Source organism: Myxocyprinus asiaticus, chromosome 34, assembly GCF_019703515.2.
Source record: "Myxocyprinus asiaticus isolate MX2 ecotype Aquarium Trade chromosome 34, UBuf_Myxa_2, whole genome shotgun sequence".
Classification (NCBI taxonomy): Eukaryota; Metazoa; Chordata; class Actinopteri; order Cypriniformes; family Catostomidae; genus Myxocyprinus; species Myxocyprinus asiaticus.
The window spans coordinates 39,542,701-39,559,401 of record NC_059377.1 but is presented as its reverse complement, the minus strand read 5'-3'; the positions used below and the strand labels follow the sequence as shown (position 1 = coordinate 39,559,401).

The 16,701-nt window shown below is 39.6% G+C and overlaps 1 protein-coding gene across 3 annotated transcripts in view; it reads left to right on the top strand.

The window, feature by feature from the left end:
- LOC127425128 (trafficking protein particle complex subunit 9-like) overlaps positions 1 to 16,701 on the top strand; it is a 290,373-nt gene that overhangs the window by 74,407 nt on the left and 199,265 nt on the right. For all 3 annotated transcript variants that reach the window (XM_051670795.1, XM_051670794.1, XM_051670793.1), the window contains 3 exons: positions 965 to 1,050; positions 7,766 to 7,892; positions 8,475 to 8,607. In XM_051670795.1, the coding sequence (XP_051526755.1) occupies positions 965 to 1,050; positions 7,766 to 7,892; positions 8,475 to 8,607 (346 nt within the window). The remainder of the gene's footprint in view (positions 1 to 964; positions 1,051 to 7,765; positions 7,893 to 8,474; positions 8,608 to 16,701) is intronic.

Below are 16,701 nucleotides of genomic sequence, written 5' to 3'. Positions count from 1 at the left end.
GGGTGGATAATGATAATGTAAAATCAAATTATGACTGTTTTTGGTGCAGGAAACTTGGACTAACAATATAAGTTAGGGGGGAAAAATGCAAAAAAAAAAAGTAGAATATGACCCTTTAACTCATGTATTTGCATATGTTCGGAGTTTTCACACATTAGCTGTGGTCCAGCGATTGATTAAAGGCAGCCTCTCACAACAACGACCAAACAATTCCTTAATGATTCCAAATACACATGTTGACAGTAACCTACACCGTCTTTCAAAGGCAACGGATAAGAATAAATGCATGCTGGTTTTCATTCTTTGAAAATAACTGATGCGTTTTAAACTCCATATGGCTTTCGGTGGCGGCGGATTATTAGTGTGAGACGGGGCTGCGGTTAATTTGAGCATGAAATCTCTGAGCATACTGTAGATAATACAGTGAATAGATCTCCACCCCGAGGGAATGAGGGGCCATTGTTTGGAAACACTTAATCAGTATCAGACGACGACTCTGGTTTAATGGAAAAAGCTCCATTCTGTTGGCTCCCAAGTCTGGATTTCAGCTAAAATGGAGAACAAAATTCAACTGAAAATGCTGATATTATTCTATTCAATATTATTGAACAAACACAAGTGTTGAGTTTGGGTGTCCACATACCTTTTGGCCATGACATGTATGATGAGGTCTGTTTGTTTATTAAAGATCTATACATAAAGTATGAAAATTAAATATTGCAGCTGGCAATGCAATTTAATCGATTTACATTGCAGACCGATGCATGCAAGCTCACACGGCATAAACGTGTTTGGGGCATTTTTCAAATGTTTTTTCAACTGGGAGCTGGCAGACAAGCTGGCGTTATTGATCAGGCCTGTCAACATCAATGAATCTTTGTAAGTTTAAAAGCTGGACATTTTTATTATGTGTATATACAGACCGTGCTGCTTTCGATTGATGTTTCTATATGTTTGGTTGCAGATTTCCAATGGGTGCAGGGTGACGTGTGTGAGGTGCAGTTTATGGTCTATAACCCTATGCCATTTGAGCTACGAGTAGAGAATATGGTGAGCATCAACTGCACATACTCACAAACACACAACTATTCCATGAGGCACTTTTTTATTTTTATTACCATTAATAATGTTCATATATATGGTCATATAATTGACTGGTTAAAGATGAGGAAGAATTGGAAAGCTTGATTTGTTTTTCAGCCTAGGTACAGGCACCTCAATAGAAAGAGACCATTTGTTTTGTTGTTTTGCTTGGTTTGTGTTTGGTTTGGTTTAAATGTTTTGATTTGGTTGTGTTTTTGGTTTTGTGTTTTGTGTTGTGTTTTTTGTTGTTGTTGTTGTTGTGTTTGATTTGTTTTTGGTTTGATTTAGTTTTTTGAATTGTTTTGGTTTGTTTTGTGTTTTTTGTTTGTTGTGGTATTTGGTTTTGTTTTTTGTTGTTTGTTTATTTTTGGTTTGATTTTGTTTTTTGAATTGTTTTGTTTTGTGTTTGTTTGTTTTTTATGTGTTTTTTGAGTTTAGTTTGTTGTGGTGTTTGGTTTGTTTTTTAATTGTTTTATTTGTTTTTTGTGTTTATGTTGTTTGTTTTGTTTTTTGGTTTGTTTTGCTTTGGAATGATATGGTTTGTTTGGGTTGGTTTCATGTTTTTGTTTTGTTTTTAGTGTTGATTTGTTTTTTTTTTATTTTATTTAATTCTATTTTATTCCAATGTTATTTTAAATTAATTATTATTTTTTTAACCCTGTAAGCTCAAATGGTGTTTTTAAAGATTTCCTGTTTCAGTGGCATACCCAAAATTAAAGGCTTTAACATAAATAAAATAAAATAAAAATGGAGGGTCAAGTGTTTGGTGCCATTGTAAAGAAAAGAGACTGTCAGCCTAAGAAACTTTTTTTTTTCTTCTTTTTTTTTTTTTTTTTTTCTGATTTGACATTATATACCTCTGGGTGTAAATTAGGTAGCTCTGAAAATCTGCTTTTGTTTTGTCCCCAATCATGTCAACTGTATCTGAGAAATAAAATTGTGTTGATGTGACAAAGCAATCAAAAGTTTTAGCATTACAAAAATAATTTATCAGTGTCCGAAAATGTCTCCATGTGTCCAAAAGCCTCTCCAAACAAATAAAACAATAATAATTGTACATAAGAACTAATTAAACATGCAAAAACACCAACGATTAAAGGTATGCATAGCATGGAAACATAATTTTAGTAATGAGATTTCACAAAATTAGTACCTTTTGACTCAATGAGTCTGCGTCATTGAATTTGTGTTATTTACTTGGCGCCATCTCCTGGTGCCAAATGTGACATTGTGCGTCGTGTGGATTATCTAATTATCTGTGATCATATTACGTTGTGTGTGGGCTCATTAGAAAGATAATTACCTTCTCTAAGTAATGGTATTTTATATTTTATGTTCTGTTTATGTTTCGTAAAGTGATAAGCGAAAACACGGGATAAAAGAAACACCAACATAATTGTCAAAGACATATACTTAGCTATTACTTGCTATATTTTTGTCTGTGAGTAAAACAAATGAGCTGGTTGTATTCTATATATATATATATATATATATATATATATATTTTTTTTTTTATAAATTATCAAAACGAACTGATTTGTCTGCAAATTTCAAAGCACTTGTTCAGCTTTGATCATAATGCCTGCATGCACTGGAAAGCAGAGCTTCTAAGCTTTCAAACGATACCCATTTTTTGTTGGTCAAGTCTGTAGTATGTATTAATATTCAGACTATTCTTTTTTCCCCACAGCGGGCCTATTAAAGGGCTTAAAAGGTTAAAGTCTTATAAGGTTAAAGTCATTGAAAATGTAAAAATTGTCTTGGAGAGAAAAAGTGTAGAGAGACAGAGTAAGAGAGATAAGAGAGTCCATTATATAAGCTAACTTCTTCGTCTTTGGATTTCAGCTTGTTAAAGTGCATGTGCTCTTTAGTTTTATTGCTTTTGTAAAGATGCAGAAAACCTGAGCTTGACACTTTAATGTCCTTATCACAGTTTAGAACAAGATCTTTCATCAAGAGACCCCTGCAGAGGCATTACAATATTACTCTTTATGTCCCTGTGCACATCACCGTCAGAGAGAAATCCGAGAAAAAGATATCTCGTGTTATTCTTCCACACTTCTTTTGGGGCTGTCTAAGAAGAATGGCATTGAGCACTGGGGAGATCTTTTCAAATTCGTTGTTTAATGATTGTACCATTATAAGAGGGAAGACGTTGTAGATCATCCATTAAAGAGCACCTATTATGGTTTTTAAACATGCCTAATTTTGTTTTAAAAGTCTCATACAATAGATTTACATGCATTCAAGGTCTAAAAACACTTTAATTTGCTCATAATTTAAATTGCAGCATTACCTTTTTTCCCCAGTGTCAAAAACGACTCGTTCAATGATCCGTTCCAAAAGATTCATTCTAAACTCTTTCAGAGAGCCTACTATGCTCTGATTGGTCAGATGACCCAGTCTGTTGTGATTGGTCTACCGCTTGGTGTAGTGTTTGAGGGCGGGTCAAAGATGATCGCGAGCAGCCAATGAAGACCAGAGGCGGGTTTTTTGTTACCAAATTATGTAGGTTAATAAGTAAGTATGGAATTACTAATGACTCCTTTCAGGTGTTTAGAATCGGTTCTTTCTTTTGGGAGTCAATAACTCCATTTGTCATACACTTTGATTTTTGAAACTTTGCAGACTTTTTTACATTCACAAACAGCTATATAACACACTACATGAAAGGTAATATTTGAAAAACCATAATAGGTGCTCTATAAGCTCTTTAAAAAAATAAAAATAAAAAATCCGTCCATACACCATTTTGTAACCAAGTTTCGGTACACAGTTATAGGTTTTGTCTGAACTGTAAAAGGAGCTGAATACCCCTTTTTCCATCTAAAAAGACCTATAACAACAGTGTTTTTTGGGCAGTTCTTGAGTTAAGTTCTTTCCAAGGGGATAAAACAGTGATGAAGCAGGATTGTGATTGTAGTGACTCTTGGATTGAATCCACAACCTTTATGATAGCAGCACAGATCCATAACCATTAGACCAACACCACCCCACAGAGCTATGAGTGAAGGCACAGGTGTATGCCTCTACCAGAAGTTAAACTCCAATCCAGAAAGTTTTTTTGCCCTTTCTCACCAGGAAGGATTTTGGAGAGGTGTGTGTATCTGCCCCCAGATGGTATCAGCACGGTGCCCTATAAACCCTTGTGCCAATCACAACTTGTGTCAGATGGCACCACAAAAGGTGCCAGTATGGACCTGTTTGACAGATGTAAGGGGTCAGGGTTTGGCTAGTTAGTATGGTCCAGTTACACAGCAAAAAAGTATTTTTGTCTGGTTTTCCAGTAAATATTTAAGTCTTTAAAACAAGATACATTTAATTGAAGCAAAATTACATAAGATAAAGTCTGTTTTCAGAGAAATCTTAAATTGATTGTTTTTTTCTTAAAACAAGAATAAAATAAATAAATATTTGCCTATTGTTTCTTATCTCCAGAAACAAGACTTAATTTCTCTATGTAGTCATGCTCTTACTTAAATGAATCTTGTTTTAAGGAAATTAAGAAATGTTTTCTGAAAAAAGAAAAAAAAAAAGAAATAAATATATATTTTACATAATTGTTTTTCCATTATCACCTGCTGGTAGATGCCATAATTACACCATAATGCAGGCAAAAAAAAAAAAAAAAACATCTTTCTTGGCCATTTAATGATTAGCTATTTAACAACGAATTTGCTTCAAATAATGATCAAATAAAAAAAATTTAGTTCTTCAAATGTGTGTGAAAGGCCAATTACTTTCAACATTATTTAAAAATGTATAGTCAAAAAATCTAATTTAAATGACTTAAAATTAAGTCATTATAATTATTAGTAATAATTACTTATTTGTCCTATAAACCTTGTTTTTGAATCACTTCGTTTTTAAAGCTCAAACTGTTTCTTAATGTCTTCTAGTGCAACTCTCATTTTATAATGTCAGTTCATGATACAGCTTTGAAAATACTGTATTTCTTCTGAAGGTATTAATTTCATTCTGGCCTCAGTTTAATTAAGTGCCTCTGATAATGATATGGTGCTTTTGAAAACGGGTTTTACCATTTTTGTCAGGTGGAATGTAATAAAAGACACCAAAGAGCAAATATTTCCACAGGGTCTTTGTAGCAGCCGCTGAAAACCGCTGTTGGACGTCCAGACCAGAAAAGAACAGATTTTTAACATTAGCTGTTGAGCTAATTAACCTTTTCAAAAAGGAATGCAAATGAGTTATTTCAAAATAGGGCTAACACAATACTGAAACCTTTTACAAAATATGAGCCGCAGGTTTAAGATAGTAGAGTATTTTACAGGTTAGGCACTCATGGCTAGGCTTCAGCGCATCAAAGATCTAATCACGTCTCTCATTGTACCTAATGGCTAACTAAGGATTGACTATACCATAGTTACTGAATTGCTATTGTGGCTTAAAATGAATGCTGCTCACCAGAGGTTGAATGAGGAAGACATCTTTGATGTGTCTCAATTGTTTATGGTTCTGCTGTCAATCTTTGACAAAATGTCGTTAAAGGTGCTATAAGTGGTTTTTTGCCGTTTTGTAATGAAAAGGCACACATCGATTGCCAGGCAGAAGGCGCTTCTGGTTGGCTAGTGTTTTGAGTCACTAAAAAAGTGTGGGGCACTCAGCTATGTCTTGTTTGCGGTTTTTAGCGCTAAACAATTATTATTTTAACGTGCACACACGTGCAGGGGTGGGAGGGTTACTTATAAAATGTATTTCATTACATATTACAGACTACAGGCTGTAAAATGTAATTTGTAATGTTGGATTAGTTTTATTTTTTCATGTGTTTTGACAATAACCAAGTGAAAAACAAGTAAAACAATCTGCCAATACAGTAAGAGAAAATACACTTACAGTTGTGCTCAAAAGTTTGCATACCATGGCAGAAATTGTGAAATTTTGGCATTGATTTTGAAAATATGACTTCATGCAAAAAACTGTCTTTTATTTAAGGATAGTGATCATATGAAGCCATTTATTATCACATAGTTGTTTGGCTCCTTTTTAAATCATAATGATAACAGAAATCACCCAAATGGCCCTGATCAAAAGTTTACATACCCTTGAATGTTTGGCCTTGTTACAGACACACAAGGAGACACACACAGGTTTAAATGGCAATTAAAGGTTAATTTCCCACACCTGTGGCTTTTTAAATTGCAATTAGTTTCTGTGTATAAATAGTCAATGAGTTTGTTAGCTCTCACATGGATGCACTGAGCAGGCTAGATACTGAGTCATGAGGAGCAGAAAAGAACTGTCAAAAGACCTGCGTAACAAGGTAATGGAACTTTATAAAGATGGAAAAGGATATAAAAATATATCCTAAGCTTTGAAAATGCCAGACCTTTTTAACAGCTCTGTATAATTATTACATATACATGCACGGCTAATTCAAATACAAGGAAAACATTATTAGAGGTAAAAAGTTAATTTCTCAGTTGTTTACAAGTCTTCACTGAATTGTTGTTAGATATGATGCATTAATACAGATTTGATGCTACTCGGAAGATCTGTAAATAAAATTATACTTAACTGTTAATTAACTGCTTGTTATGATTTCTGTGCCGATAAATCCACCACACTGGGAAAAAAAAAAAAAATGCTGATATATGTTTATTTTAGTGATGCAAGTGGCTAATTTTGGGCTTGTTTTTACAGACCATGTAGCTTGTTTCACTTGCAAGATCTGGCAACAATGCAGTTGGTATTTCACCCACCCTTTATAGCACAAAGTACTGTCATTTTAAAATGAATGTTATTAACCGTTCTTTTATTTTGTTCTAACCGGTAACCTTTTGGAAAGGAGGCTGCGGAACTTCTGAACCGGAACGAAAAAGTACTGTATTTGCTCAGAATGAACCTAAATGAAAAACATTTGTTCCCTGATGCGAACAGGAGAAATCTCACCAAACTAACACCTTGGCAGAACAAAAACGTCACTGCACTTCGTCATCATTTGTTGGCGAATCAAGCAAAGCCTGTTCACCCAGTAAGTTTAAATTAGTCTTTAAGGGCCTATAGAAAGTTCCCTTTAGATAAAAGTTTAGTTACACAGATACATTGGACACTATGAGGGGAGCTGAGCTAATAATATCCTCTTGAATCATCCTTATAAAACTCTAATAAGCTACATTGGATGGAGTCCGAATGGTGACTCTGTGTTTGAATAGAAAGCAAGTAAATTCTCAGCGAAGAGCAGCTCGACTTCTTGGGGCACGATAATAATCGCCCTTATCTTTGCGGTTAGGATGTAAGCATCCCGTTTTCAATCTGTGTCTTGCTCTCATCTTCCGCTGTGATTCCAGTAGCACTGTTTCTTTTCTCCGTAGCGCTGTGAACAAGAGCAATTTTCTTCATGGGTAATGGGTAGAGCATGCTGGGAATGATTTCATGTCTTCCATATCAGATATCAGGATGATTGATTATGTGATGTTTTGTTGTAAAAAAAAAAGAAAAAAAAAGAAGAGAAGGCAAAGAAAACAAACCAAAAAATCCAACCCTTTGTCCATCACCATTTTTTTTTCTTCGTTTGTCTTTTTCTGTCTATTCATTTTGCTGTCTTTATTTTTTGCATTTATCTCTGTCTCTCTTTATATAAATGCGATGTGAGAACTATGACTCTTTCGGTTGTGTGGTTGTTTAACTTCATACCTTTCTCTCCGTTTGTGTGTTTCAGGGTCTGTTGACGTCAGGTGTAGATTTCGAGTCCCTGCCGGCTGCTCTGTCGTTGCCAGCCGAGTCTGGCCTCTACCCGGTTACTTTGGTTGGAGTTCCACGCACCACAGGGAACATCACCATCAACGGTGAGTTTAACAGCTGGCCTTTGATTTGATCGTTAAAAGTGGGTGTGGCTGTAAAACATGTTAGGTTGTGATATTATTGCTTAATATTATTATCCTCCACCCACACAGTATGACCAGGATCATTTATTGAAGTAATTAGAGCCAATTTTGATTGAATCAATTGACTTTATTATTGTCTTTTAACTACCAGTCAGACTTTTCCAAAACGTATACATATTTGAATGCAGATAAAATGATAGATTAGTTTGTGCAGAATATTGAATCTGGTCAATAATGCAATTAACAGAAACAGTAAAACAGAAACCCCTGCTGCCTCAAGCTTTTCTGTCCTTGAATAAATAGGCTAAATATCTCCTCATTAAAAAAGGATAAATTAATTGATCCCTGTCTTATGGCCACTTCTTAAATGCTACAAACCATGACAGTGTTTTAGAGGGCTTTAATGAGCTCTAATTGGCTTTATAACATTAAGTGTAGTCTGTGATTATGAAACATTGAAAGATTTATTTTTCTAAATCTGTCTCGTTCACATGTTTAAGGATGTTTTCAAGTAATTGTATTGGTTTTGTGTGTGTCATGAAGGTTACCATACATCAGTGTTTGGGGTGAACAGTGACTGTCTGCTGGAGGGTCTGATTGGGGTGAAAAGCAGCGGCTGTATGGTGGAGGTCGTGCCATCACTCCCACGACTACAACTCAGCACGTCCTTACCAAGGTCTCGTCTCTTCTCTTCTCTTCTCGTCTAGTCTCATTATCATCTCTTTTCGTCTCGTCTTGTCTCATCTTGTATCGTTTTCTTCTTGTCTCGTCTCGTTCTTGTCTTGTTGTCAGTCATCCTTTTCTCATTCTCTTCTCGTTCTTTTCTCATCACGACCTCTTCTCATCTTGTCTCATCCTCTTCTCTTATCGTCTCATAATTTTCTCGTCTCAGTCTCGTCCTTATCTCGTCTTGCCTTGTCATCTCATCTCTTCCTATCCTCTTCTTCTCCTGTCTCTTATTGTCCTCTTCTCATCTTGTCTCGTACTCTTTGTGTCTCATTTTCTTCCCGTTCTTTTATTTCTCATCTTGTCTCATCCTCTTCTTTTGTCATCTCATCCTTTTCTCTTTTCGGTCTTGTCCTCATCTCGGCTTGCCTCGTCATCTAATCTAGTCTTTTTCTCATCTCATTCTTATCTCATCTCTTCTCGTCACTTCTTAGTCTCGTCTTTTTCTCATCTTATTCTTGTCTCTTCTCTTCTGTTCTCATCTTGTTTTGTCCCATTCTCGTTCTCTTCTCTTCTCGTCTCGTCTCTTCTTGTCTTTTCTCTTCTCACACACTCTCGTCTCATCTCTCCTCTCTCAGTCTTTTCTCCATCTCTTCTTCACGTCTTTTCTCATCTAACTCTCTTCTCTCCTTCTCTTTTGTTTTGTTTCCTTCTGTCCTTCTTGTTGTCTCCTCTTCTTTCTCTGTCTCGTCTCATCTCATCTAGCTCTCATTTCTCTGTCTTCTCAGTTTTTCTCATCTTGCTAAATAAACCCTGACGGGGGTGATCAGGTCACTCTGTTTTATTTTGCGATAATGATCGGCTGACTGTGCATTATTCCTTTTATTACATGGCCACTTGCCAAAATGAATTAATACAGTGACATGAAATATTGATTCAAGTTGAAATTATTTTATTATGTGAGAACAAAGACCAAGGACATGGAGATATAGCACAGCTATGTGGGTTGCCAGGGACAAATGGTCAGTTATACAGTTTAGTCATTATATAAAAGTATTTGACCACAGAATGCCACGATTGACTGTAATTAATCAGGGGGGGTCGGGAGTGTCTGTTACTATAGATTGGACTTTACTGTTACCGTAGACTGTGTAATCTGTGTATAGAGATCGGCAGAACTGCAAATCTGTACATATTGTAAATGGGTCATTCCTACAATTCGGCGACATTCCGGCTTTGAAACTTTTGAAAAATAAAACATACTTTTACAAGTTTCTTCATGTTTCATCAATACAGGGACATATTAAAGATTGTATTAGTCATTAGATTGTATTAGTCATACTGGTCAAGCTAAATGACTAACAAATTCAGATGTCCATCCAGTTAAATTGGCAGCATCAGGGTAGGCAATAACAGGGTGGACATTCAGTGGATAAATTAGCCACTACATGGTGTGTGATTGATATATAGGAAACATAATTGTAAACTAATATTTACGATTTTATTTCTGTTAATGTATATTGAAATTTTTAATGATATTAATTTCCCATATATCTTCCCATCACAGGGTGGACATGTTATGCCTGACCACATATGACTAACACCACAAAATATAGGAAAACATAAATAAAACAATAGAGTTATAAACTTCAAATAACTCAAAGTAATTTAGCAGAATAGGTGATGTACACCTCCAGTATGTGTGATGTAATTTCCTAACATATATCTTCAATGAAAGGTCATAGTATCATGACATAACAGGGTGCGCAATAAATCAAGGGACACGCAAAAATCCTCCACTATCAGTGTTAAAAGTACACATTTACTACAAATGAATACATGTTAGTGAGAGAATCTAACACTAAACTCTTAACTGTATGTGGGGGAAAAATAGAAATCCAATGATTTAGCATTTATTTTTGTCAAAGATGTTTGACGTGCAGTTTTTGGGACATGAGAAAAGGATTTCAGTTATTTAAAATGTAACTTTTAAGCCCACAGAAGTGATTATTACATTATTATTACATTATAAAAAGACATCTTTATAATAACATCTTTATTCTTTTTAACAAGCCTATCAAAATTGTAATCAGGTGAAATGAAACAATATAAATACCACACACACTTGTAATGGGGTCTTAAATAACACAGAATTGTAGGAATGACCCATATTTACAAGCGTTCCTGTGCGAGACGTTGCTTTACACTGAAAAACAGCGTGGACGGACTCAAAAACGCGTTCAGTGCGAACGGCCCCTACTAAAATTCAAATGAAAAACACTTTAATACAATGACCAGGAAGAAGAGAGTAAGGGAGAGAAAAGGCTTAACATGAAAATAGTGTTTTTCTCCTTGGATTAGTGTCGTTGTTTTGGCAGTAAATAGTGTTTATCATAAGGGAAATGTAAGAAAATCACGTTAAGTGTTTAAACTACCCCTGTACTACTGTACTTTTATTTTGAATTAATGCAGTAATCCAGTTTTTGTTTTTACCCCTCTTTCGCTCTCTCTCTCTCTCTCTCTCTCTCTCTCTCCAAGAACGAGCTCTAACATTTGCAATAAAATGTAATGGCATGTCATGAATAGGTGCGTTTACTGGTGTTTTAAAATCCCAATTTGGGAAACAACTAACATGCACTCAAATGCCTAATGATTTTGACAAAATGATCTTGCTTCTGACAGAAAACACACGCTGATTGTCACTGATCTTTTCCCCAGCTATTTTTGTGTCAAGTGTAGTGTCCGTGTAAAGCAACAGCTGATATCTCACACAACTCACGTGAAAGGTGTGTGTGTTTCAGGTCCATTTCTCTCGATTTGTGGAACATTCTCAGCAGTTTGGGTGTGTGACGCTAAAATACGGGACAAACGGCATAGCATATGGATTTCATATGGAACGCAAGTTTTTCCCTTAATTACGGGACGATTCCTAATTTTACAGGACGTTTGGCATATTTTGTTAATTTTACCTGATACTGCTTCAGCGTGAGGGTGACTCTCTCTCTCTCCACACACTATCATAAATTCCCTGTCGATGATGGCAGCGACAATGGTTGTCAGGAGCGGGGAATGGCAGAATTCAAGTGATAATGCCCCAATTACAACAACGTTTCACAAAGTTTCCAGTTTCATAAAACAGCATCCAATACAGTTAAAGGGAAACTAACGACAGTAGATAATGGTCTTCTGAAGCAGCAAAACAAGTGGATATACTGAGGGTATACGCAAATATTGATCCTTAGAAGTTGTTGGCAAACAGCCCTGGGAAAAAAGCAAGCATACGGCGTATAGGTGCGTATGGCCCCGACTATACCACTGTCTTCGACACAAGTCATATTACGTAGCAGTCATTGTGATCTCCTGTGCACCTGTTTAATTTAGCTGTAGACCTTTTTAAGGATTTTTCTCTCTTTTAACTTCTTTCTTAACCCCTTAAACTCTGCCACATTTTTGGGCTGCCGCCCGCAATTTTACATAACTTTTACATAAATTTTACAAAAACATACTCTGGACTAATTGCTAAAAATTAGTCTCATTTTTCAGAGAACTGCCCAAATAAAAATACAAAAAGACTCCAATTATTCATAAATATTATTGTATGTGTTTTATAATCTTATGATAAACAGAATATATATAAAAAATAAAAATAAAAAACTTTTTTTTGTCCTAAATTTGTAAACATGTAATTCTGGTTCTGTTCACTGAATCTCACTTTGAAAAGTCTAATTTTGTTCCACTAGATGGCAGTAAGCACTAGAAAAAATATTTTTTCTCTATCATATTCCATCACAATATACAGATCTGAAATGTAGGTGGCACTCTAATGCATTTTAGCCCTCAAATATGTGCTCGTCCATAGATATTCAGTCTAATTTTCAGTTCAAGCACTACCCTTGTTGTTTCATTGAATATCTTTGCCTCTGAGTGGAATAGAAGGTCATTCTAGAAGTCATTTGAAAGCTGAGATCCTCCCCTTTGCGATTTTAAAAAACATTTTATCATCAGTTGTCGAAAACATATTTTCTGGATGATTTGTTTAGCATGCTTTTCCTTCTGGATGACATATTTTGTTCTATGCACACTGTACGATTTTTGGCCACAATTCTGCTTTTATTTTCTTTACATTTTTCATGCATTTTCTTTACAACTTAATATTAACGACTATTTTACTTTTAATAAATTTACTTTAAACATCTGTAAACTTCTTTAGTTAGATTCACACCACTCCAGTTTTATAAAAAAATAACAATTTATATTGGTAAGTATTTATGGGATGTTTTAATCCAAATCAGCAGATACAGTTGGATACAGTTATAGAAATCTATGTTGTGTTTGTGTATTATCCATAGGGAATTTGCAAGCTCAATATATTATTAGCCTATATGAATTTTATGAATAAATTTTGCGTGGCTGATAGGTTACTAAGAGGAGAAAGACGTACTATAACCCACTTTTTTGTGTTCCCCAATGTGAACGGAGAAGTTTGTAATTTTTCGGGCCACAAGTCTTTTTATTTCCACAATAAATATTTGCTTGTTGTAGCTAATTATTACTGTAGGCTACCTCCCGCACTCGCGTTCGTTCTCAACATCTGTAATTTTGTGTATTTGTGATCAGGCTGTCGTATTATAGGCCTATCTGACAAAATCCGTCTTTCTTTTTATATGTTAGCCTATGTTCGTGATGGAGTGGTATTGGAGCAACGGAAATGCTGATGTCCTGACTTTCAGAGAAAGAAAAATGCTCCTCCGTAGCGGGCAAATCTCGCCATTTCACTTCTATTCCGCAATGCTCCCGTACGTGAGTCACGTTCACTGTTTGGGGCGATTGGGACCACAGTCGGCTACAATGTGTATCGTACAGTCTGACATAATGTCGCACAGTGTGCCATGGCGATATCATTGCGTTCATATTGTACAGTCTGACAAGCAACAATCTTAAAGGCCTGTAAACATCCTACAGTGTATAGTGGGCTTAAGATATAACATTAGTTCCCTATCTGTCACTCACTCGACGTTAGTGTCAATGTAGTGACACTAGGGGTCACTCTTGGGAGCCCGAGACACCTCTGGTCTTTGATAAAAGGCCAATGAAAATTGGCGAGTGGTATTTGCATGCCACTCCCCCAGACATACGGGTATAAAAGGAGCTGGTATGCAACCACTCATTCAGATTTTCTCTTCGGAGCCGAACGGTCATGCTCATTGAGCTGAATATCACTGTTCATTCACCTCTGCTGGATCAGACGGCGCATTTCAGCGGCTTCTCCCTCCTCTGCACTGGTGCATTGCAGAGAACGCCCCTGGGCGCTTCGGCAGAAAAACTAGAGAGTATATTTTCTGAAAGAGCAATTTTCCCCTCTAAAAGAGTATATTTCTCTAAAAGAGCGCACACAAGGAACGTCTTTTTAAAGACGCGTCTTTCTAAAGATGCCTTTCCAATTGTGTGTTATTCCTGGTTGCGGCCGTTATCTCTCAACTTCGGATGGTAATGATCGCTGTCTTTCATGTCTGGGCGCGACCCACACGGAAGCAGCGTTTGTGAATGGTTCATGTTCTCACTGCGAGAACATGACCATGGCAACGTTGTGGTCGCGGCTTGCTTTCGTAAGAAAGCAGGCCACCCCAGCGGCTCCCCACCTCGGTCCTTCTACCTACGGGTATGAGGCCAGCGCGGCTAGCACTGGGGGCGATTTGGAGACCCCAATGGGATTATCTCTGCTGGGTAACCCCCCGCGGACCTCCCATTCCCCAGCATGCTCGTCTGCCCCAATCGGGCTTCTGGATGAGTTCGCCAGCTCGTCGCACAGCGAGTCTGGCTTCTTGTTCGGAGCTCGCGAAGATGATGAGCTCTCAAGCGCAGCATCGGAGAGCGGGCTTGTCCAGTCGGACGCAGAAGCCTCAGCTGGGCTTCCCCCTTCGGGGACGATCGCCCAGTCACAGGCCACATCGAAATGACGGACATGCTTTCCCGGGCGGCCGCGAGCGTCGGGCTAGAGTGGAACCCTCCACTCTCCCCTGAACCCTCGTGGCTTGATGATTGGTTTCTGGGCTCGCCCCGCTCCAGTGCCATTCTTCCCGGAAGTGCATGAGGAGCTGACGAAGTCGTGGGAGGCACCTTTCACTGCCCGGCCCCGACTCTGCAGTTCCCCTGCTCTCACTACCCTCGATGGTGGGGCGGCCAAGGGCTATACGATGATTCCCCCGGTGGATAAGGCGCTCACGGTGCACTTATGCCCGCAGATTGCCGCCACCTGGCGTGGACGCCCTAAGCTCCCGTCCAAGCCCTGTAGGCTCACGTCGTCCCTGACGGCTAAGGCCTATAGTGCTGCTGGACAAGCCGCCTCTGCCCTGCACACCATGGCTCTCCTGCAGGTCCACCAAGCCAAGGCGCTGAAAGAACTGCACGAGGGTAGTTCCACCCCAGATTTGATGCAGGAACTGCGCTCGGCGACCAACCTCGCCCTCCGGGCGACGAAGGTCACGGCGCGGTCTCTCGGGCGGACGATGGCCACACTAGTGGTCCAGGAGCGCCACCTTTGGCTCAACCTGGTCGAGATGGGCGAGGCCGACAAGACACGGTTCCTTGCTGCCCCCATTTCCCAGGCAGGCCTATTCGGCGACACCATCGAGGACTTTGCCCCGGTGCGGCTCAAGATCCCGCACCCCGTCTACTCGTCACCAAGGGCGTCCCCCTGCGGTGACTGCACCGGCCCCGGCATGGAGCCCACCGCAGGAAGCCAACGCCACCCGTCTCACAGCCGGCGCCGAAGAACCCACGGAGGTCCTCGAAGCGCCCCTGAGACAGGCAACCCAGGGACGAGGGAACCCACTCACGTGGAGCTGGTAGAAAGACCACTCCATCCCCCGGTGGAGGGCCAGGTAGAAAATCTTTTGTTGCCTTTTTGTTTGATTTCGCCGCACGCCCAAGTGGCTGCGGTACCCAACAGTTCAGCAAAAGAGCGGCTTCCTTCCTCCCTGGGTCACATACCCGGTGTGTACGGTCGTCACCACGACTACCGTCCAGAGGCTTTTTCTTGCAGGATTGGCGCTCCAGCGGTGCCCTTTCCGCCCCTGAGCGCCCAGCTGTGGCACACAGCCACCCCTGATGTGGCAGCCTCCACGGGTTATGAGGACAGGCCTCTTCCTCCCCCGTCCCAGGCTGTTCCGGGGGTGGTCACAAGGAGCCAGGTAAGTGCTTCGATGTCCCTAGACTCAGCACGCCCACTACATGCTGTGGCACCTCGCGCTCCGCCCCGCCACGATTCACCACCTGCCGGTACGTCCGACGACGTTGTCCCCGTGTGGCTGATCCGGACCGTCCGACTCGGCTACGCGATTCAGTTCGCCAGGCGCCCGCCCAGGTTCAGCAGTATTCACTTCACCTTGGTCAAGGGCGAAAACGCTGCCACCCTGCGCGCGGAGATCGCTACCCTCCTACGGAAGGACGCGATAGAACCTGTCCCTCCAGCCGAGATGAAGGAAGGGTTTTACAGCCCCTACTTCATCGTACCGAAAAAAGGTGGTGGGTTGGAAAGACCATGTGACGTATTCTTCCACTTAAATATCCCCCCCTCTCTTTGGGCGAGGTGTGGTCTCCGCGGTTCTTTTTTAGGGAGTGGAAAAAGAGAAGGGGAAAAGAGGCCACGACTGGGTTAAGCCTGTCTCTATCTTTGGGTAGTCGACTTGTCCCCAAAAAGAGTCGTTCGACACTCATAACTGTGTCGGGAGAGGTTATGTGTCGACCTGGTGTGCTGGCTATGAGGCACACAGCAAGTCTGCCCACCACACACCGCCAGTTCACGTAACACAGTTCAGCCTTGTGGCGTTTTGAATAGGGACCCCTAGTGTCACTACATCGACACCAACGTCGAGTGAGTGACAGATAGGGAACGTCGTGGTTACTGGTGTAACCTCCGTTCCCTGATGGAGGGAACGAGACGTTGTGTCCCTCCTGCCACAACGCTGAACTACCCGCTGAAATGGCCGGACCTTATATCGGCTCCTCAGCATAAAACCTGAATGAGTGGTTGCATACCAGCTCCTTTTATACCCGTATGTCCGGGGGAGTGGCATGCAAATACCACTCGCCAATTTTCATTGGC